Below are 21,431 nucleotides of genomic sequence, written 5' to 3' on the forward strand. Positions count from 1 at the left end.
CCACCCAGGGGGTGAGTGGCCACACCCGAGGGGCAGGGGCCAGGTGTGACCACAGCCCCCTCCCGATGTGACTCCACCCACCTTCCTCTTTGGGGTGCCAGCCTAGACACGCCCATTGTGGGTGTGTCCTTAGACCAGACCACGCCCCACCCTGAGCCACACACAAAATGGGCGTGGTTTGAAACAGACCATCCCCCCCCGTGGTTACAGCCCTGCCCATCACCTGTAGTGGGGGCAGCCAACTCTGGCCACGCCCACAACGGTTACCACGGGGGCCACGCCCATCTCCATTTAGGGACATTCAGCTGCGCTGATGGGCGTGGTCGTGCAAAGCCACGCCCCCGAGGGAGGAGCTGCATTCAGGCCCCACCCACAGTGGATCCCACCCTTCATTAGCCGCGGCTGAAGGGGCGGGGCTTTCTCCCTCATCGGACACCGTGATTGGCCGAGCCGTGAAAGGGGGCGGGGCCTCCTCTGATTGGTCCCTGCCGGGATCTTCCCCCCAGGTGTCTTCAGGTTGATTGACGGGGGCGGGGCCGCTTCCCATTGGCTGCCCCGGTTTTGTAGGCGTGTCCGAGGCCGCAGCCTCGCCCCCTTTTTGTATTTGTAGAATAAAAACTGAAAAAAAGGAAAAACGATAAAACCCGAAATCGTGGGAAAATTGCCCTGCGCGGGGTCACGTGCTTGTTCGACAGAATCTCGCGACATTTCAGGGTCTTCGCCCTCAGTTCCGGCGTTCTCGCGAGATCTCGCAGTCCCTTCTGGAGGCCCTCTCGCGATCTCTCGTGCTCCTGCTTTCCAGGAACTCTCGCGAGATCTCGCTCCCTCCCTCCACCCCTCACCCGGCGCTCTCGCGAGACCCGCGCGCGCCGCCGCCGTTCCCGCCGCTGAGGCCGCGCTCCCTCCCCCCCTCCCTCCCTTCCCCTCCCTCAGGCGGGACCGGCCCCGCGGTGCTGCCGCCGCCCCCCACGGGATCCACCCTTCAGCGCCCCGGTGAGTGCCGGCGCTGTGGGGGGGCCGCGACCGGCGTTGGGACCTGGGTGGGTTTGGGCCCCTCCGTGAGGGGCGGGGCTTCCCCATCCTCCACCGCAAGGCTCCCTCCCCACTCACGAACTCTCGCGAGATCACCCCCTTCTCCCACCCCTCAGCCCAGCCGCTCTCGTGAGATTTTTTTCCCTCCCCGCCCTCCCTCCCCCCCTCCCGCCTGCCGGAGCTCTCGCGGGATTTGCGGCGGCTCTCGCGGGATCGCGGCCGCGGCCGGGGCTCAGGGTAAGATGGGCGGCGGCGGCGGCGGGACCGGCCCGGGCCCCGCTCTAACCGGGACCCCCCCGCGCCCCCCTCGCGTTGCGACCCCCCCCCACCGCCACCGCCACCCCCGCAAAGGTACCAGAGCCGCCCCGGGGCCCGCTGGGCGCGGGGGACGGCGCGGGGATGGCGCCCGGCTCCGTCATGCGGGGCCCGCCCCCCCCCCCCCTCCAGCGGCCTTTCCGTGATTTGGGGGGCTCCTTCCCCTCCCTCAGCAACCCCCCCGTGGCCCCCCCCCGGGCCGGGATCCCCCCGACGGCGTTCAGGGGCTTTAGGGGTCCCTTGTCGGCTCTGATGTTAGGTTCTTATGTTTTGTAGGGCTACCCCCATCTTTGAGGGCCCTCCCCGTATTTTAGGGTTCCCGTGTATTTTGGCGGTTCCTCCCAGTATTTTAGGGTCGTTTCCTGTAATTTAGGTTCTGTTCTCCGGTATTTTCCCCCTCCCCAAATCTTTCCTGTCATTCCGGGCCCCCCCCTCAGGGGTTTCCTGGCATTTTGGAGATCTCTTTATTGGGTATCACTTCCAAATCTTCTCGTGATTTAAAGACTCTCTCTTTTGAGGGCTTTGGATTCTTCAGTTCTGCCAGATTTTAAAACACACCCCCCCCTATGATTTAAGGTCCCCCCATGGCTTAGGGCCCCCCGCGATTTAGGTCCCCCCTTTCATGATTTAGGGTTCCCCCCTTTACGTCCTCAGGATTTTAGGGTCGCCTTTGTGGTGCCCCAACCCTCCCCCCCCTCCAATTTTAGGGTCCCCCCTTTCCAGTTTCCCCCAGTTAAGGCTCCCCCGTGTCCCTCCCCCCAATGATTTTGGGGACCTTTTCCCGGACTTAGACCCCCCCCATCGCAGCCCCCCCTCACTGAGCCCCCCCCTGACAGGGACACCCCAAACTCACCGCTCCGTACCCCAATTTCCCCCTCAGCATCTCCCGGTTCCCCCCCCCGCAGCGACCGGGCCGAGGATGGACTGGGAGTGATTCCCGGTAAGGGCCCCCCCTCCCGGGACCCCCAGAACCGCGAGGGGGGGTTGGAACCACTGGGGGGGCCCGGAGAATTTGGGGGGGGTGCCGGAAGCACCCGGGGGGGTCCCTAAACTTGGGGGGGCGTGCTGGAACCCCCCGGGGGGGGTCCCGGAGAATCTGGGGGGAGTTGGAACCACCGGGGGGGGGCCCAGCGAATATGGGGGAGGGGGGGTCCCTTCCGGGGGCTTGTTTCGGGAGGGCGGGAGGGGGACGGGACCCTCAGGCTGTTTTTTTTGGGGGGGGAACACCCCAAAACGCCCCCGGGGGGGTCCCGGGAATTCCCCCCCCTCCCCCAATTTGATGCGTCACCGTGACCGGAGCTGGGCCGGCGGGGGGGGGGGGGGGGAGCCCCTAATTAGCAGCGGTAATTACAGGCCGTCGTGGGTTAATTAGGGGGGCGGGGGGGCCCGTGACCCCCCCGGGGCTCCCCCCCCGGGCCCGGCGGGGTTTTGCACATTCATTGTTCGACGTCACGGGGCCGCGGGGGGGGCGGGGGGTGATCTGGGGGGTAATTGGGGGGGGGGCGGTCCGGGGGGGGGTCCCGGTGCGTGTTACACCCCCCCCCGCGGTGCAGGAGGGACGAGAGGAAACGGGAACCCCCCCAAAATGAAAGTGGATCGGACGAAGCTGAAGAAAACCCCGACGGAGGCGGTGAGGGGGGGACACCCGGGGGGGGGAGGGGGAGATACTCAGGGGGGTTGGGGACACCCGGGGGGGGGTGGCAACACCTGAATGCACTCAGAGATACTTGAGGGGGGGGGTTCAGGTCACTGGGGGTGGGAGGCACCCGGGGGGTTAATTGGGGACAGTCAGGGGGGCGTTGGGGACACTGAAGAGGAGTTGGGGACAGTTGGGGACCTTGGAAGGGGGGAATTGGAGTCACCTGGGGGGGTTTGGGGGTCCCCCAGGGGGGGATGGAGATTCCCAGGGAGAGGAATTAGGGACACCTGGGGGGGTCAGGGACACTGGGGGGGAGTTGGGGACATGGTGGGGGGGAGGGGTCAGGGGTCCCGGGTGGCTCCACAGTCAGGAGGGGCTGGGGGTGCTGGGGGGGACAATCAGGGTTGGGGACATGGGGGGGTTGGGGACACCCGGGGTGGGGGCAGCTGGGGACAGCCAGGGGGGCATAAGGGACACCGGGGGGTCCTGATCGGGGGGGTCTCTGTGGTGATGGGGGTCCCTGTTTGGGGGAACTCCCCTCAGTGATGGGGGGCTTGTTGGGGGGTCCCTGCCCCCCCCGTCACGGGGGGGTCCCTGCTGAGGAGTCCTGTGTGTCTACAGTGTCTTTTGAGGTGGGGGGGTCTCTGTTGGGGGGTCCCTGCCCCCTGGAGTGAGGGATTCCTGCATGACAGAGGTGTTTTTTGAGGTGGGGGGGTCTCTGTTGGGGGGTCCCTGCCCCCTGGAGTGAGGGATTCCTGCATGACAGAGGTGTTTTTGAGGTGGGGGGTCGGTATTGGGGGGTCCCTGCCCCCCCTCTCGCGGGGGGTCCCTGCTGACCCTGCCCCCCCCAGCCCGCCGACTGCAGGGCCCTCATCGAGAAGCTCAAGGGCTGCACGGACGAGCAGCTGGTGACGGAGCTGCAGCAGATCAAGACATGGAACATCGGCAAGGTGGGTGAGGGGCCCCAAAACGGGGGGGAGAGGGGCTTAAAAACCTGGGGGGGGGCAGAATTCCCCAGGGATTGTCCAAAAGTTCTTGTGGTGGTGTCGAATTTGGTTTGAAGTTACTCCTTGCTGCTGAGGGGAAGGGGTCCCTGGAGACTCCCCCCAGCACAGGCAGCCCCCCACACTTCCCCTGCAGCACCCCCACGATGGGAGGGACCCCCTAAAATGCTCTTCCAATGAAGAATGTGCCTGACTTTGGCTGAGGCCCCGAAAACTCAACAGAGACCCCAGGGTGGGTCAGGTCTGATACCTCTTTAGAGACCTGAATTAGGGGGAGTCACCCCAAATTTTTTGTAGTTGTTTTGTTAAATAGTGAGGGGACATCCTGTTTTTTTTACTTACCTGTTTCCAAAATTAGGGATCCCCCAATTTCTCCTCAGGCCCCCCAAAGGAGCCCCCTATTTCTTCCCGCTTGGGCCTTGGGGGCTCTGAACTCTTTTGCTTGCAGAGCTCAGGGTGGCCTCCCAGGTTCACAGATCCCCCCCTAAAAGGGCCCCCCCATGACACCAAGGGGATCCCCCAATGTGTTCCCATCCCCCCAAAGGGGAATTCCCACCCCCACGAATTTCTCCCCTGTCCTGGGGCTGTTGCGGTTCCAAACTTTTTCCCTCACAGAGCCCCAGAACTCTGGGGGCCCCCCCAATATCCGTGCAGCCCCCCAGCCCTGGGGGGAGCTACAGAGATGTTGGGGAGGACCCCCATACCCCAAACACCTGGGGGGGAACCACAGATCCTTCCTAGCCCCCAGATTTGGGGGTGGGGACGTGGGGTGGAGTGTGGGCTGAGGATCCCTGGAATGGGGGGGTCCTTGGGGGGCTGGGAGCCAGGCTGGGGAGTCGTGGGGGCCATGCTGTGCCCCCCCATCTGTTGTTATATCTTACCATCTCCCACCTTTGGGGGTTCATGGGGGGCTGTGTCCCCCCCCAGTCTCTGTTTGTCCTCTCAATACATTTCCCCGTCCCAGGGGGTGCCTTTGCTGGACCAGTTCCATGCTCTTGTGGCCAAGGCCAGCCTGGGGTGTCCCCTCCATCTCTGGGGGTTCCTGGGGGGCTGTGTGACCCCCCCAGGTTGTGTTCCCCCCCCCAGTGTGTGTCTGTGCCCCCGCAGTGTGAGCTGTGCCCTGGCTGGACCTGCTGGGCGGGTTCCACGCACTGCTGGGCTGGGTCGGGGTGTCCCCCCCGGGGCTGTGGGGGGTTCCTGGGGGGCTGTGTAACCCCCCAGTCCATGCTGTGACCCCCCCACTGTGTGTGTGTGCCCCCCCAGTGCGAGCTGTACCACTGGGTGGACCTGCTGGGACCGGTTCGACGCGCTGCTGGCCGAGGCGGGGCGGCCGGTGGACACCATGAGCTGGATGCTGAGCTGCGACCGGCCCGAGCGGCAGCCCCTGAAGGCCCTGCTGCTGGCCCTGCTCAACTTCACCGCCCTGCTCATCGAGTACAGCTTCTCCAGGCACCTCTACAGCTCCATCGAGGTGGGGGCAACCCCAAAAACCCTGCAATGGGGGGCTGGGCACGATCCCTCTCTGGGCCCGACGTGCCGTGTCCTGGGGAACGGGGCTGCGTGACCCCCCCCGTCCTTATTCCTGACCCAACACGCCCCCACGGCACCTGAGCGCAGTCTGGGGGTCTTGGGGGTCTGTGTAACCCCCCCCATCCCCATCCCTGACTGTCCCTGACCCCCCCAGCACCCGAGCACCCTGCTGCCCTCCTCGGACATGCACATGGTCCTGGGGGTGTTGGGAGCTGTGTAACCCCCCCGTCTGTGTCCAACCGTGTTCTGGGGGTCTCTGTGGCCCCCCCCTGACCTCCCCTGTCCCACCTCAGCACCTGACCACCCTGCTGGCCTCCTCGGACATGCACGTGGTCCTGGCCGTGCTCAACCTGCTCTACGTGTTCAGCAAACGCTCCAACTACATCACCCGCCTGGGCTCCGAGCGCAGGGGGCCCCTGCTCGCCCGGCTGCAGCACCTGGCTGAGGTGGGCAGGGGTCCTGCAGGGCTTTGGGGGGGTCCTGGGGGCCCCTGCTCACCTGGCTGCAGCACCTGGCTGAGGTGGGGCAGGTCTGGGGGGTCCCTGGTGCTGAACTGGGTTATTTCCCTGCAGAGTTGGGGTGGGAAGGAGAACGGGTTCGGGTTGGCCGAGTGCTGCCGGGACCTGCACATGATGGTGAGTGTGCCCAGAATCACCTGGGGACCCCAAAACTCACCTGGGCCTTCCTGTGACATCCCAGGACCCCAAAACTCACCTGGGCCTTCCTGTGACATCCCGGGACCCCAAAACTCACCTGGGCCTTCCTGTGACATCCCGGGACCCCAAAACTCACCTGGGCCTTCCTGTGACATCCCGGGACTCCAAAACTCACCTGGCCCTACTGTCCCATCCCAGGGTCCCCAACCCCACTTTGCCACCCCTGTCACACTCTGGGGTCCCCCAGTCTCCCACCCCCCATGTCCCAGTGTCCCCAACCTGGCCCTGTGACCCCCCTCCACGTCCCCCCCGGGGGAGGGGCCCCCCCCGACCCCCCTCACCCCCCCGACCTGCTGTGCCCCCCAGAAATACCCCCCCAGTGCCACCACCCTGCACTTCGAGTTCTACGCCGAGCCGGGGTCGAGGTCAAGGTGGACAAGAGGGTGAGTGAGGGGGACGTTGGGGGGACATTTGGGGGCAATGGGGGGTCCCCAAAGCACTGGGGCCCCCCCTGACCCCCCCTGCCCCCCCCAGGCCACCAGCACCACCCTGCACTACATCCACATCGAGCAGCTGGACAAGGTGAGTCCAGGGGGGCCCTGATTTGGGGAGGGGGGCTGTGCTTTGATTGGGGTCCCCCAATCCTGCCCCCATTGTTTGTTCATCTGCTCCCTCTTTTTGCTTTTTTCACCCCAATTTGGTTTTTTTTCCCCATATTTTTACTGTCTTGACTCTACTTTCCTGTCTTCACTCTGATTTTGTTCGTTGCCCTGATTTTTCATGTTCTGTGCACGTTTTTCTTCTTTCACCGTAATTTTTTCATTTTTTGTTGCTTTTTGTCTCTGAGATTATTTTTTATTCGTTTCCTCCTCACTGTTTTTAAATTTCTCAATTTTTTTGTGTTTATTTCTTGTTTTTGCTTTTATATCTTTGTTTTTATCTTTGTCTCCATTTTTATCTTTTTCTCCTAATTTTTTGTCTCTCTGATTTTTCCATCTTCGCCCTTATTTTTTTTCACCCTTATTTTTTCCCTTTTCATTCCTGTTTTCTTTTTTCATTCCTTTTTTCTCTCCCTAATTTTTCCTGTTTTACCCCTTTTTTTGTTTATATTTTTTGCTGCTTCTCCTTTTTTTCTCCTTTTCCTGTTTTTGTCTTTTTCCCCGATTTTTTTTCTTCTCTTCACTCCCATTTTTTATTTTCTCATCCCCGTTTTTTCCCTTTCCCCCCCCATTTTCGCCCCCTCCCCAATTTTCTCTCCCCCCTCCCCAGATTTCCGAGAGCCCCTCAGAGATCATGGAGTCACTCACCAAGATGTACAACATCCCCAAGGACAAACAGGTGTGAACCCGGGGGGCCTGGGGGGTCTCGGGGTCACCCAGGGGCTGGGGGTCTCCCCCAGACCCCCCGGCCCCCCCTGACCTTGTGCCCCCAGATGCTGCTGTTCACCCACATCCGCCTGGCCCACGGCTTCTCCACGCACAGGAAGCGGCTGCAGGCGGTGCAGGCCCGGCTCCACGCCATCTCCATCCTGGGTGGGCTTCTTTGGGGGCTGCTGGGGGTGGGGGGGCTGCTGGGGGGCTGGTTGTGACCCCCCCTTCCCCCCCCAGTGTATTCCAACGCCCTGCAGGAATCGGCCAACAGCATCCTGTACAACGGGCTCATCGAGGAGCTGGTGGATGTGCTGCAGATCCCAGACAAACAGCTCATGGTGAGACCCCCTGGGACCCCCCTGGGACCCCCCTGGGACCCCCCTGGGACCCCCAAACACCCCCCCACCCACACCCTGCAGATCCTGGACAAACAGCTCATGTTGAGACACCCTGAAAACATCCTTGGGACTTCTCAAACCTTCTCTGGGACCCACCAAACTCCTGCAAACACTTCCCTGACCCCTTTGTTTCCTGTCAGGACCCCCCAAACCCCCTCTGGGACCCCCCCAAAGGCCCCCCTGATTCCTTTATACCTGTTACTGGGACCCCAGGGCAGCGTCGTTGCAGGACCTTTGTGTCCATAGTTCACTTGGAGAGGATTTCCCAAACGTTCTCTGGGACTCCCCAGACCCCCCCAGACGCCCCCCTGACCCTCCTGTGCCCCCCAGGACATCAAGGCGGCGTCCCTGCGGACCCTCACGTCCATCGTGCACCTGGAGAGGACCCCCAAGCTGAGCAGCATCATCGACTGCACCGGCACCGCCTCCTACCACGGCTTCCTGCCCGTGCTGGTCCGCAACTGCATCCAGGCCATGATCGGTGGGTCTGGGGGCCTTTTGGGGGGCCCGGGGGGGGCTGACCTGCCCTGACACCCCCCTGTGCCCCCCAGACCCCTCCATGGAGCCCTACCCCCACCAGTTCGCCACGGCCCTCTTCTCCTTCCTCTACCACCTGGCCAGTTACGACGCGGGCGGGGAGGCGCTGGTGTCGTGTGGGATGATGGAGGCGCTGCTCAAGGTGGGCTCTGCTCCCTTCTGGGGGGGTTTGACCCCGTTTAAGGACCCCCCTGAGTCTGTTTTTGTCCCTCCCCCCTCGAAGGTGATTAAGTTCCTGGGGGACGAGCAGGACCAGATCACGTTTGTGACGCGGGCGGTGCGGGTGGTGGATCTCATCACCAACCTGGACATGGCGGCGTTCCAGGCCCACAGCGGCCTCTCCATCTTCATCTACCGCCTCGAGGTGGGGCCTGGGGACCCCCAGCACGGCTCGGGGGGGGTCCTGGGGTCCCTTGGGGAGGGGTTGGGGTCACCCTGCCCCGGCTTTGGGGACACCCGGGGGGGGCTGGAGTCACGCTGGCCCAGCTTTGGGGATGCCTGAGGTGGTTCTGGGGTCCTCTGGGGGTTTTTTGGGGGTGCCTTCAGGGTGTTTTGGGTCCCCTATGGTTGTTCTGGAGTCCCACTTGGGTTTTTCTGAGCAGCTTTGGTGATTTTGGGTCCCCCCCAGGATCTTTCTGGGGTGGGTTTGCCTGGGTTGTTCTATGTTTCCTTGAGGTTATTTTGGGGATCCCCCTGGGGTTGTTCTGTGTCCCTCTGGGGTTATTTTGGGGGTCCCCCCGGGTGTTTTTGGGGGCGTTCTGGACCCCTGAGTGTGTCCCCCCAGCACGAGGTCGACCTGTGCCGCCGGGAGTGTCCCTTTGTCATCAAGCCAAAGGTGCAGAGACCCCCGGCCACGGCAGCCCCCGAGGGCGAGGACATGGAGACGGACATGGAGGGTGAGCGGGGGGGTCTCTTCCCCCCCCGGTGTCCCCTGGGACCCCCCGGTGTCCCCCCCAGACCCCCCCATTGTCCCTGTGCCCCCGCAGTGACCGATGTGGCCATGGAGAGCAGCCCCTCGGCCCCCCCGGCCGTGCCCAGCACCAGCTCCGGCCCCAGCAGTGCCACCCCCTCCCCCCGCGGCGGTAGGTGACCCCCGGGGGGCTGGGGGGATGTGGGGGGGGCCGTGGGGGCACCGTGGGGGTCTCACCCCGCTGTGTGCCCCCCAGGAGTGCAGTGCATCCCCCAGCGCGCCGCCCTGCTCAAATCCATGCTGAACTTCCTCAAGAAAGCCATCCAGGACCCCGCCTTCTCCGACGGCATCCGCCACGGTGGGTGGTCCCTGAGACCCCCCAGACCCTTGGGGGTGGGGGGGGGGTGTCACAGCCCCCCCCGACCCCCTGTTTTGGGTGCCCCCCCCAGTGATGGATGGGTCGCTGCCCACGTCGCTCAAGCACATCATCAGCAACGCCGAGTACTACGGCCCCTCGCTGTTCCTGCTGGGTGAGCGGCACCCCGGGCCCCCAGGGGGGGTGGGCAGGGGTTGGGGGCTCCCCCCGGCCCCCCCCAGGCCCTCCCACCCCCCCTCAGTGCCCCCCTGTGTCTCCTCCCGCCGCAGCGACCGAGGTGGTGACGGTGTTCGTGTTCCAGGAGCCCTCCCTGCTCTCGTCGCTGCAGGACAACGGCCTGACCGATGTCATGCTGCACGCCCTGCTCATCAAGGACGTGAGTGAACCTGTCCCTTCACCTGTCACCTCACCTGTCCCCTTCACCTGCCTCCTCACCTGTCCTTGTACCCATCCCCTCACCTGTTCTTGTACCCATCCCCTCACCTGTCCTTGTACCCATCCCCTCACCTGTCCTTGTACCCATCCCCTCACCAATGTCCTGCTGCTCACCCTGCTCACGAAGGACACGAGTGACTCCTGTTCCCTCACCTGTTCTTTCAGCTGTTTCCTCGAGGACATGACACGCTCTCCTCTTCTTTTACTTGTTTTTTGTTTGTTGTTTCCCTTGTCCTCCCATCTCTGCACTCACTTGTCCCAGCACGTGTCTGTCACTTGTCCTGCAGCTGCTCCTTCACCTGTGTTCTCACCTGTGTCCTCACCTGTGTCCTCACCTGCCCACCTGCCCGTGGCATCCCTACCCCACGTGTGCCCAGCCCTGCCCCTGCCCCCCAGGGCTGCCCCCCCCCCCAGCCCCACACCTGCCCCAGCTGTGCCTCTCACCTGTGCAGGTTCCAGCGAAGCAGGAGGTCCTGGGCTCGCTGCCCAGCGTGTCCAGTGCCCTGCCCCTCACGCTGTCTCTCACTTCTGGCACGTGTCCCTTCCCTGTCTCTCACCTGTCCCTCACACCTGTCCTGTCCCTTGCCTGTCAGTGACCTGTGTCTCACCTGGGCAGCTCCCAGCCAGCCCTGAGGTGCTGCTGTCCCTCCCCAACGTGTTCTCTGTGCTGTGCCTGTCCCTCCCACCTGTCCTGTCCCTCACCTGTGCCATCTCTCACCTGTCCCCTCAGGTCCCAGCCACCCGTGAGGTCCTGGGGTCCCTCCCCAACGTGTTCTCCGCCCTGTGCCTGAACGCGCGGGGGCTGCAGAGCTTCGTGCAGTGCCAGCCCTTCGAGCGCCTCTTCAAGGTGCTGCTCTCGCCCGACTACCTGCCCGCCATGAGGAGACGGCGCAGCTCCGACCCCCTGGGTGAGACCCCAATGGGGGATTGGGGAGGGGGACACACAGGGGCAGCTCCGACCCCCTGGGTGAGACCCCAATGGGGGATTGGGGAGGGGGACACACAGGGGCAGCTCCGACCCCCTGGGTGAGACCCCAATGGGGGATTGGGGAGGGGGACACACAGGGGCAGCTCCGACCCCCTGGGTGAGACCCCAATGGGGGATTGGGGAGGGGGACACACAGGGGCAGCTCTGACCCCCTGGGTGAGACCCCAATGGGGGATTGGGAGGGGGACACACAGGGGCAGCTCCGACCCCCTGGGTGAGACCCAAACAGGGATTGGGGAGGGGACACACAGGGGCAGCTCCGACCCCCTGGGTGAGACCCCAAATGGGGAGTCTGGGAAGGGGGACACACAGGCACAGCTCCGACCCCCTGGGTGAGACCCCAAACGGGGATTGGGGAGGGGACACACAGGCACAGCTCCGACCCCCTGGGTGAGACCCCAATGGGGGATTGGGGAGGGGGACACACAGGGGCAGCTCCGACCCCCTGGGTGAGACCCCAAATGGGGAGTCTGGGAAGGGGGACACACAGGGGCAGCTCCGACCCCCTGGGTGAGACCCAAACGGGGATTGGGGAGGGGGACACACAGGGGCAGCTCCGACCCCCTGGGTGAGACCCCAAATGGGGGCTGTGAGACCCCAGATGGGGGTTTGGGGGGAGCACCCACGCTGGCAGTCACAGCTTCGACTGCCTTGGTAGGACCCCAAATGGGGGGCATTTGGGGGGTTGGGGTGGGTGATTTTTTGGGGCCTCCTTGTATTTTCATGGCCTGCAGTGTTTTGGGACAAACACCCCCATATTTGGGAACGCCCCTATTTCTTGGGAATTTCTCTCTTTTCTGAGGACCACCCCATTTCTTGGGCCCCCCCCAACCCCCCTGTGCCCCCCCAGGTGACACGGCCTCCAACCTGGGCAGCGCCGTGGATGAGCTGATGCGGCACCAGCCCACCCTCAAAACCGACGCCACCACCGCCATCATCAAGGTGACACCGGGGGGACACCGGGGGGGTCTCTGGGGATGCCCCAGGGCCCCCCTCACTGAAGCCCCCCTCCCCAGCTGCTGGAGGAGATCTGCAGCCTGGGCCGGGACCCCAAGTACATCTGCCAGAAGCCGTCGATGCAGAAGGGGGAGGGGGCGGGGGCCGCGCCCCCCCCGCGCTCCCCCCACGCCGCCGAGGAGGCCTCGAGCGAGGACGAGGAGGAGGAGGAGGTTCAGGCCATGCAGAGCTTCGGGGCCGCCCAGCAGAGCGAGGCTGAGCCCACCCAGACGTGAGTGAGGGGTCCTGAGGGGCTGAGCCCACCCAGACGTGAGTGGGGGGTCCTGAGGGGCTTTGGGGGGGCTGAGCCCACCCAGACATGAGTGGAGAGGTCTAGGGGGGGCTGAGCTCACCCGGATGTGAGCAGGGTGGTCTGGGGGGGATTTTTGGGGTGGTCCTGGGGACCCTTTGGTGGTGGTGGGGGTCTCCCCCCCGTTCACTCCCCTGTCGTTGCAGGGTGGTGGGCACAGAGGAGCGGATCCCGATCCCGCTCATGGATTACATCCTGAACGTGGTGAGGAGCTGGGGGGCACAACCACCCCGGGAGGGGTGGCCTGGGGGTCCTTCTGCACCCTGAATCCCCTCCTTGATCCCCTCGGGAGGGGTCCCTTTTCCTCTGAGCCCCCTGGGGTTGGATTTTGGGGTGTTCTCTGTCCCGTGAGCCCCCCTGAATTTCCTTGGGGGGGAATTGGGGCTCCCCCTGCCCCCCAAACTGCCCTGAGCAACCCTGTGGGGGCACTGGGGCTTCCCGAGCCCCCCGAACCCCCTTGGCAGAGAACTGGGGCTTCCTCTCGTGCCCTGAGCCCCCCTGAACCCCCCCGAGGGGAATTGAGGCTCCCTCTGCCCCCCCCCCCCCCGAGCCTCCTGGGGACAGTTGGTGCTCTCCTGCCCCATGAGCCCCCCTGAAGCCCCCTGGGGGGGGATTTTAGAGCTGCCTTGCCCCCCAAACCCCCCTGGACCCCCCCTAAGATGGGATTTTGGGTCTCCCCCTGAATCCTTCTCTTAGGAATTGAGGCCACCGTGTTCCTTGAGCCCCCCTAAACTCCCCGGGCTGGGATTTTGGAGCTCCCTGAGGGGGAATTGGGGCTGCCCTGTCACCCAAACACCCCTCTGAGCTCCCTGGGGTGGGGCTTTTGGGGCTCCCTGACCCCCCCTGACCCCCCACCCCCCAGATGAAGTTCGTGGAGTCGATCCTGAGCAACAACACGACGGACGATCACTGCCAGGAGTTCGTGGCACAGCGGGGGCTGCGGCCCCTCGTCACCATCCTGGGGCTACCCAACCTGCCCGTCGACTTCCCCACCTCTGCTGCCTGCCAGGCCGTGGCAGGGGTCTGCAAATCCATCCTGGTGAGGGCTGGGGGGCTTCAGTCCATCCTGGGGTCTGCAAATCCATCCTGGTGAGGGCTGGGGGGCTTCAGTCCATCCTGGGGTCTGCAAATCCATCCTGGTGAGGGCTGGGGGCCTTAAATCCATCCTGGGGTCTGCAAATCCATCCTGGTGAGGGCTGGGGGGGCTTCAATCTATCCTGGTGAGGGGCTGGGGGGACTTCAATCCATCCTGGGGTCTGCAAATCCATCCTGGTGAGGGCTGGGGGCCTTAAATCCATCCTGGGGTCTGCAAATCCATCCTGGTAAGGGCTGGGGGGCTTCAATCCATCCTGGGGTCTGCAAATCCATCCTGGTGAGGGCTGGGGGCCTTAAATCCATCCTGGGGTCTGCAAATCCATCCTGGTAAGGGCTGGGGGGCTTCAATCCATCCTGGGGTCTGCAAATCCATCCTGGTGAGGGCTGGGGGCCTTAAATCCATCCTGGGGTCTGCAAATCCATCCTGGTAAGGGCTGGGGGGCTTCAATCCATCCTGGGGTCTGCAAATCCATCCTGGTGAGGGCTGGGGGGACTTCAATCCATCGTGGGGTCTGCAAATCCATCCTGGTGAGGGCTGGGGGCCTTAAATCCATCGTGGGGTCTGCAAATCCATCCTGGTGAGGGCTGGGGGGCTTCAATCCATCCTGGGGTCTGCAAATCCATCCTGGTGAGGGCTGGGGGGACTTCAATCCATCGTGGGGTCTGCAAATCCATCCTGGTGAGGCTGGGGGCCTTAAATCCATCCTGGGGTCTGCAAATCCATCCTGGTGAGGGCTGGGGGGGCTTAAATCCATCCTGGTGAGGGCTGGGGGGGGCTTAAATCCATCCTGGTGAGGGCTGGGGGGGGCTTAAATCCATCCTGGTGAGGGCTGGGGGGGCTTCAATCCATCCTGGGGTCTGCAAGTCCGCCCTGTGACCCCCCCTTCCCCCCCCAGACGCTGTCCCACGAGCCCAAGGTGCTGCAGGAGGGGCTGGTGCAGCTGGAGTCGGTGCTGTCGGCGCTGGAGCCGCTGCACCGGCCCATCGAGGCGCCGGGGGGGTCGGTGCTGCTGCGGGAGCTGGCGGGTGCCGGGGCCCGTGCCCGACGCGACGCTGTCGGCCCAGGCCACCCCCCTGCTGCACGCCCTGACCGCGGCCCACGCCTTCATCATGATGTTCGTGCACACCTGCAGGGTGGGGCAGGTAACTCGGGGGGGTTACACCTGATTGGGGGGGTTAAACCTGATTTGAGGAGGTTTGGGAGGGGTTTGTACCCTCGTCATGGTGTTTGTGCACGCCTGCGGGGCGGGGCAGGTAACTCTGGGGGGTTGAACCCCAGTTGGAGGAGACTTAAAGGCTGGAGAGGGGGTCTGGCAAAGTTTAACCCTGGTTTGGGAGGGGTTTTTTACCTTTGTCATGATGTTTGGGCACACTTGTGGGACAGGGCAGGTAACTTTGGGGGGGTTGAACCCAATTTGGGGGGGGTTGGGGAAGGGTTTGGGGGGTCAAGGAGGATTTTGGGGTGGTTGAAGAGAGTGTTGGTCGAGGTGAGGAGGATTTTGGAGGGGTTGAGGAGAATTTTGGGGGCAGCAAGGGGCATTTCGGTGGGTCAGGGAGGATTTTGGGGTGGCTGAGGCGGGGTCCTCGTTGGGCGAGGAGGAATTTGGTGTGTCCAAAACAGATTTTGGGTGCTCGGGGGTGATTTCGGGGGCTCTTTGTTCCCCCCCAGAGCGAGATCAGGGCCATCTCCGTGAACCAGTGGGGGTCCCAGCTGGGGCTAAGTGTGCTGGGGAAGCTGAGCCAGCTCTACTGTTCCCTGGTGTGGGAGAGCACTGTGCTGCTGTCCCTCTGCACCCCCAACAGGTATGGGGGGCCTGGGGGGCACCCAGGGGAGCTGGGGGGCACAGGGAGAGCACCATCTTGCTGTCCCTGGGCACCCCAAACAGGTACAGGGGGGTCCTGGGGGGACAAGGAGGACCCTGGAGGTCTGGGGGGGGTCTCAGCACTGAGGTGCTGCCTCCACACCCCAATAACTGTGAGGGGGGGTGTCCCCTCAGCTCTGCACTGTCAGGGGCTCTGAGGGGCTGAGGGGGGATCTGAGGGGCTCTGAGGGGTCCTAAGCAGTCCCCCCAGCCCCATGAGCCTCCCCCCGTGTCCCCCCAGCCTCCCCCCGGGGTGTGAGTTCGGCCAGGCCGACATGCAGAAACTGGTGCCCAAGGAGGAGAAGGCGCCGAGCCCCCCCCAGGGCGGCCGGAGGGCAGGTGGGACCTGGGGGGCTCTGGGGGGCTGCAGGAGGGGGGGTTGGGGGAGGGAAGGGGCTCCAATGGAAAGGGACTGGGGGGAAAGGGGGGGTCAGTAGGGGAAGGGGGGCTTGGGAGGGTTTTTTTAATTAAAAAAGAGGGTCTTTGGGGGGTCTCAGGGGGGTTGGGGGAGGCCTTTAGGGTAAAGGGGAGTTAGGGGATCTTGGGGAGGGTCACTGTGGGAAGGAGGAACTTTGGGGGTATTTAAGGGGAGGAGGGTCTTTAGAGGGGAAAGGGGGAGTTGGGGTCTCTTTTGGGGAGGGAGGAGGGGTTTTTGGGGGGAGTCTGGGGGGGGGAGCACATTTGGGGGATGGGAGGGTTTGGGGGGGTCTCCAGAGGAAGGGGGGGTTTGTGGGGGAGGTTGTTCTTGGGGGGGTCTCACCCCCCTTTTCCCCCCCAAGAGGGTGAAGCGGAGGGTCCAAGCCCCTCAGGGGGGGCAGGCAGTGACCCCCCCCCAGCCCAGGGGCTGCTGGAGGGGATGGGGCTGGAGGGGGAGGCCCTGGCCCCCATGGAGACGGACGAGCCGAGCGCCACCGACCCCAAGGCCAAGGCCAAGATCACCCCGGCCATGGCCGCCCGCATCAAACAGATCAAACCCCTGCTCTCTGGTGAGGGGGGCAAGAACGGGCTGGGGGGGGCAAAAATGGAAGGAGGGGCCCAAATATGGCCTGGAGGGGCCATCCTGGACACCCCACCCTGGAGGTCTCTTGTCCCGGGGGGTCTCTCAGCCCTTTCCTCCCATCCCAGGGATCTCTCTCCCTGTGCCCCCATCCCAGGGGGTCTGACCCTGTCACCATCCCGGGGGTCTCTCACTTTGTCCCCCCTGTCCCTACAGCCTCATCCCGGCTGGGCCGGGCTCTGGGGGAGCTCTCTGGGCTGTTCCCTGTTCCTGTCCCCTGTGTCCCCCCCTCCCCACAGCCTCCTTCTGGCTGGGCCACATTCTGGCCGAGCTCTTTGGGTTGTTCCCTGTCCCCCCCCATCCTGAGGGTCTCACAGTGTCCTCTGTCCCCATCCTGGGGGTCTCACCCTGTCCCCATCCCGGGGTCTCACCCTGTCCCCGTCCCCATCCCGGGGGTCTCTGCCCCCGTCCCGGGGGTCTCTCACTGTGTCCCCCCCTCCCCACAGCCTCGTCCCGGCTGGGCCGGGCTCTGGCCGAGCTCTTCGGGCTGCTGGTGAAGCTCTGCGTGGGGTCCCCGGTGCGGCAGCGCCGCAGTCACCACGCGGCCGCCGCCGCCCCCCGCGCCCACCGCGGCCGCCCGGGCCACGGCCTCGGCCCTCACCCGCCTGCTCACCAAGGGGCTCAGCTGGCAGCCCCCCCCCTACACCCCCACCCCCCGCTTCAGGTGAGACCCCGGGCTGGGGGAGGAGGCGTCTGGGGGGCTTCTGAGGGAGTGAGGAGGGGTTTGGGGGGATCTCGGGGGGAGCAGGAGGGGTTTTGGGGGGTCTCTCTGTGGGGGTTATATTTGGGGAAGGGGAAGGGCTTGAGGAAGGGGGCAGAGTTGAGAAGGGGTGGGATGAAGGGGTGGGGCTGGATTGGGGTGGAGCTGGTGGGAAGGGTGGAGTTTAATTGGGTCTAATTGGAGTGGAGTCAAATGACAAGGGTTTAATTGGGGTGGAGCCAAGAAGAAGGGGCAGGTCTTGGTGGGGTGGGGCTGAGGATGAGGGTGGAGCCAAGGAAAAGGGGTGGGATTTTTGTTGCACAGGGCGTGTCCACCTTACCTGGGCAGGGCTTGTGTCCCCTGTGGCCCCCCGAGGGTGGAGTTGTGGGTCTGGGGTGGGCGTGGTTGGTGCCATGGGGCACGGCCTGACCCTCCCTCCCTTCTCCCCCCCCAGGCTGACGTTCTTCATCTGCTCGGTGGGGTTCACGTCCCCGATGCTCTTCGACGAGCGCAAGTTCCCCTATCACCTCATGCTCCAGAAGTTCCTCTGCTCCGGCGGCCACAACGCGCTCTTCGAGTGAGCCCCGGCCCTGCCCTGGGCCCCTGACCCTGCTCCCTCAACTCCAGAGCCCAGCCCTGAACCCCAGACCCTGTCTCACGAACCCTAGACCCCACTCCTTCAACCCCAAACTCCACCCCAAACCCCATTTGTTGCCCCTTCACCCCATTTTGTGCCCTCAACCCCATTTCTTACCCTGTGTCCCCACTTCCTACCCCTGAACCCATTTTGTGCCTCCCAGATCTCATTTCCCACCCCCTGATCCCCATTTCATGCTTTTCTTACCACATTTCACGTCCTCTAGCCCTTTTTCTCACCCTTGAACCCCATTTATGCTTTACAGTCCCCATTTGCCTCCACTTGAACCCCATTTCAGGCCTTTCTGACCCCGTTTCACTTCCTCCAGCTCTTTTTTTGATCTCTTGGACTCAATTTTGTGCTTTCCTGAACCCATTTCCTGCCCCTGAACCCCCTTTTGTGCCTTCCTGACCCCGTTTCCCCTCTCTTTAAACCCCATTTCATGCATTTCTCACCCTATTCTCCCCGAACCCCATTTTGTGCCCCCCATTTTGTACTTTTCCGCCCCCATCCATTTCCAATCCCTGACCCCCACTTCGTGCCCCCATTTCCATCCCATCACTCCCCCTCCCAGCCCCCTGTCCCCCAACCCTCCCGTGGGGGGTCCTGTGCTCTGGGGGTCCCCCTCTCACCCCGTGTCCCCCCAGGACGTTCAACTGGGCGCTGTCGATGGGGGGGAAGGTGCCGGTGGGCGAGGGCCTGGAGCACCCCGACCTGCCCGACGGCACCGGCGAGTTCCTGGACGCGTGGCTGATGCTGGTGGAGAAGATGGTGAACCCCAGCACGGTGCTGGAGTCGCCCCCACGCGCTGCCCGCCAAGGGACCCCCCCCACGGGCACCCCCCGTTCAGCGCCCTGCGCTTCCTCGTCGTCACGCAGAAGGTCGGGAGGGAAACGGGATAAAGGGGGTTTGTGGGACGGGGGGAAACTCGGTGTTGCAGAATAAGGGTTGGAAAAGGAAGACAAGAAGGGGTGGGAAACGTGAGGGGAAAAGGGCAGGAAAATGGGGAGAGAAAAAGGTGTGAAAAGGGAGCAAAGAAAAGTCAGGAAAGGGGGGAAAAGGCAAGAAACGTGAGGGAAAAAGAATGGGAAAAAGGAGAGAAAAAGGGTGAAAAACATGAAAAAATGAGAGGAAAAAGGATGGGCAGCGTAAGAGAAAAAAGGGCGGGAAACATGAGGGGGAAAAAATGGCGGGAAATGTGAGGGGAAAAAAGGGCGGGAAACGTGAGGGAGAAAAAATGGCGGGAAATGTGAGGGGAAAAGTGGCAGGAAATGTGAGGGGGAAAAAATGGCACGAAACGTGAGGGGGAAAAAATGGCGAGAAACGTGAGGGGAAAAGTGGCAGGAAACGTGAGGGGAAAAAGGGCAGGAAACGTGAGGGAAAAAGGGCAGGAAACGTGAGGGGGAAAAAATGGCGGGGAAACGTGAGGGGGAAAAAATGGTGGGAAATGTGAGGGGAAAAGTGGCAGGAAACGTGAGGGAAAAAGGGCAGGAAACGTGAGGGAAAAAGGGCAGGAAACGTGAGGGGGAAAAAAGGGCGGGAAACGTGAGGGGGAAAAAATGGCGGGAAATGTGAGGGGAAGAAAACACAGGAAAAGGGAGAGAAAAATGGGTGGGAAATATGAGGGGAAAAGGGCAGGAAAAGGGAGAACAAAAGAGTGTGGAAAAGGGGGACATTTATGTCCCCTCCATGTGTGACATTGACGTCCCCCTCCCGTGTCCCCCCCAGGCGGCCTTCGCGTGCATCAAGCAGCTGTGGCAGCGGCGGCCGCTGAAGGTGTACGGGGCGCGCATGGCCGAGTCCATGCTGGCCATCCTGTGCCACATCCTGCGCGCGGAGCCGCTGCTGCGCGAGCGCCTGGGCCGCGAGCGAGAGGGGCCCGCGGGCGACGAGCCGGGCGGCGACGAGGGGGGGGCCCCGCCGTGAGCCACATGTCAACCAGCAGCAGCTGCAGCAGGTGGGGGGACACTCACTAAACCTGCCTTTGTGACCCCCAAACCTCGGCTTTGTGACCCCCAAACCTCAGCTTTATGACTCTAAAACCTGGGCTTTGTGACCCCCAAACCTCGGCTTTGTGACCCTCAAACCTCGGCTTTGTGACCCCCAAACCTCGGCTTTGTAACCCCCCAAACCTCAGCTTTGTGACCCCCAAACCTCGGCTTTGTGACCCCCCAAACCTCAACTTTATGACTCCAAAACCTCAGCTTTGTGACCCCCAAACTTCGACTTTGTGACCCCCCAAACCTCGGCTCTGTGATCCCCCCCCAAACCTCGGCCTTGTGACCCCCCAAACTTTGACTTTGTGACCCCCCAAACCTCAGCTTTTTGACCCCCAGACCTCGGCTTTGTGACCCCCAAACCTTGGCCCTTTTGTGCCCCAAAACCTCAGTCTTGCACCCCCAACGCTCAGCCTTGGGCACTCTCAAAACCTCGGTCTTGTGACCCCCAAACTTGCCAAACTTTGATCTTTCCTGGTTCCCTCAAACATCCCCTGGGTTCTCCCAAAACTTTTTCTTTAATTCCCCGAATGCTTTCTTTCTGTCCTCAAACCTCTTTCTGCCCCCCCCAATCTTCCTCTTTGCCCTCCAAACTAATTTTTGAGTCTCTCAAACCTTCTTTGGGTTCTCGACAATTCTTTTTTTAACCCCTAAACCCCAATGCTATCCCCCAACCCCCTTTTTTGATACTCCAAAGCCTTTTTTTATTCCTGAGACCCCTTTTTTATCCCTAAAAAGCTCTCTCTGTCCCTCTCTGAGCCCCCCTGCCCTCTCTAACCCCCTCATGTGCCCCCCCAGCTGATGGACATGGGTTTCTCCCGGGAACACGCCATGGAGGCCCTGCTGAACACCAACACCATGGAACAGGCCACCGAGTACCTGCTCACCCACCCGCCCCCGCTCATGGGGGGCACGGCGAGGGTAAGTTTTGGGGCAGGGGTGGTCCCTGAGCCCCCCCACAGCCCCTCACACCCCCTGTGCCCCCCAGGACCTGAGCATGTCCGAGGAGGATCAGATGATGAGGGCCATCGCCATGTCCCTGGGCCAGGACATCCCCATGGACCAGCGGGCAGAGTCCCCTGAGGTGGGTGTGGGGATGGGGGACTATGGGGGGGCTATTTCTTCCCTCCAAACCCCTCATTTTCCCTCCGAAACCCCTCATTTTCCCTCCCCAAACCCGAATTTTCCCCCCCAAACCCCTCATTTCTCCCCCCAACCCCCCTTTCTCCTCACCCCCCGTTTCTCACCCCGTCCCTCCCCAGGAGGCCGCGTGCCGCAAGGAGGAGGAGGAGCGGCGGGCGCGGGAGCGGCAGGAGGAGGAGGAGGCCAAGTGCCTGGAGAAGTTCGAGGGGGCCGAGCCGCTGGAGCCGGCGGAGCTCGGGGCCTTCACCGACTCGATGCTGCCGGGCTGCTCCCGCCTGCTGGACGAGCTGCCCGACACCGTGTACCGCGTGTGCGACCTGCTCATGACGGCCGTGCGCAGGAACGGGCCCGCCTACAGGGACAGCGTGCTCAAGCAGGTGGTGCAGCAGGTATGGGACCCTTCTGAGACCCCCTGAGCCCCCCTGACATCCCTTAAGCCACCCT

General features: G+C 63.3%; 1 protein-coding gene across 1 annotated transcript in view; it reads left to right on the plus strand.

Annotated features, from left to right (window-relative positions):
• Positions 1 to 837: 837 nt before the first annotated feature.
• Positions 838 to 21,431, plus strand: part of HUWE1 (HECT, UBA and WWE domain containing E3 ubiquitin protein ligase 1) — a 32,535-nt gene continuing 11,941 nt past the window's right edge. The window contains 43 exon segments of the mRNA XM_064643491.1: positions 838 to 993; positions 2,228 to 2,287; positions 2,901 to 2,977; positions 3,838 to 3,936; positions 5,254 to 5,283; positions 5,285 to 5,461; positions 5,814 to 5,966; positions 6,093 to 6,155; positions 6,543 to 6,594; positions 6,597 to 6,619; positions 6,711 to 6,758; positions 7,446 to 7,514; positions 7,609 to 7,708; positions 7,784 to 7,884; positions 8,275 to 8,425; positions 8,496 to 8,623; positions 8,705 to 8,845; positions 9,266 to 9,377; positions 9,468 to 9,563; positions 9,648 to 9,749; positions 9,841 to 9,921; positions 10,037 to 10,143; positions 10,933 to 11,110; positions 12,041 to 12,132; positions 12,207 to 12,418; positions 12,643 to 12,700; positions 13,359 to 13,535; positions 14,488 to 14,622; positions 14,624 to 14,734; positions 15,261 to 15,394; positions 15,695 to 15,792; positions 16,233 to 16,439; positions 16,957 to 17,066; positions 17,068 to 17,174; positions 17,665 to 17,787; positions 18,495 to 18,645; positions 18,647 to 18,672; positions 18,674 to 18,728; positions 19,576 to 19,754; positions 19,756 to 19,804; positions 20,643 to 20,765; positions 20,833 to 20,928; positions 21,107 to 21,376. Coding sequence (XP_064499561.1) covers positions 2,933 to 2,977; positions 3,838 to 3,936; positions 5,254 to 5,283; positions 5,285 to 5,461; positions 5,814 to 5,966; positions 6,093 to 6,155; positions 6,543 to 6,594; positions 6,597 to 6,619; positions 6,711 to 6,758; positions 7,446 to 7,514; positions 7,609 to 7,708; positions 7,784 to 7,884; positions 8,275 to 8,425; positions 8,496 to 8,623; positions 8,705 to 8,845; positions 9,266 to 9,377; positions 9,468 to 9,563; positions 9,648 to 9,749; positions 9,841 to 9,921; positions 10,037 to 10,143; positions 10,933 to 11,110; positions 12,041 to 12,132; positions 12,207 to 12,418; positions 12,643 to 12,700; positions 13,359 to 13,535; positions 14,488 to 14,622; positions 14,624 to 14,734; positions 15,261 to 15,394; positions 15,695 to 15,792; positions 16,233 to 16,439; positions 16,957 to 17,066; positions 17,068 to 17,174; positions 17,665 to 17,787; positions 18,495 to 18,645; positions 18,647 to 18,672; positions 18,674 to 18,728; positions 19,576 to 19,754; positions 19,756 to 19,804; positions 20,643 to 20,765; positions 20,833 to 20,928; positions 21,107 to 21,376 — 4,569 coding nt within the window. The 5' untranslated portion in view covers positions 838 to 993; positions 2,228 to 2,287; positions 2,901 to 2,932.

This window comes from Pseudopipra pipra, unplaced genomic scaffold (genome assembly GCF_036250125.1).
Source record: "Pseudopipra pipra isolate bDixPip1 unplaced genomic scaffold, bDixPip1.hap1 HAP1_SCAFFOLD_220, whole genome shotgun sequence".
Classification (NCBI taxonomy): Eukaryota; Metazoa; Chordata; class Aves; order Passeriformes; family Pipridae; genus Pseudopipra; species Pseudopipra pipra.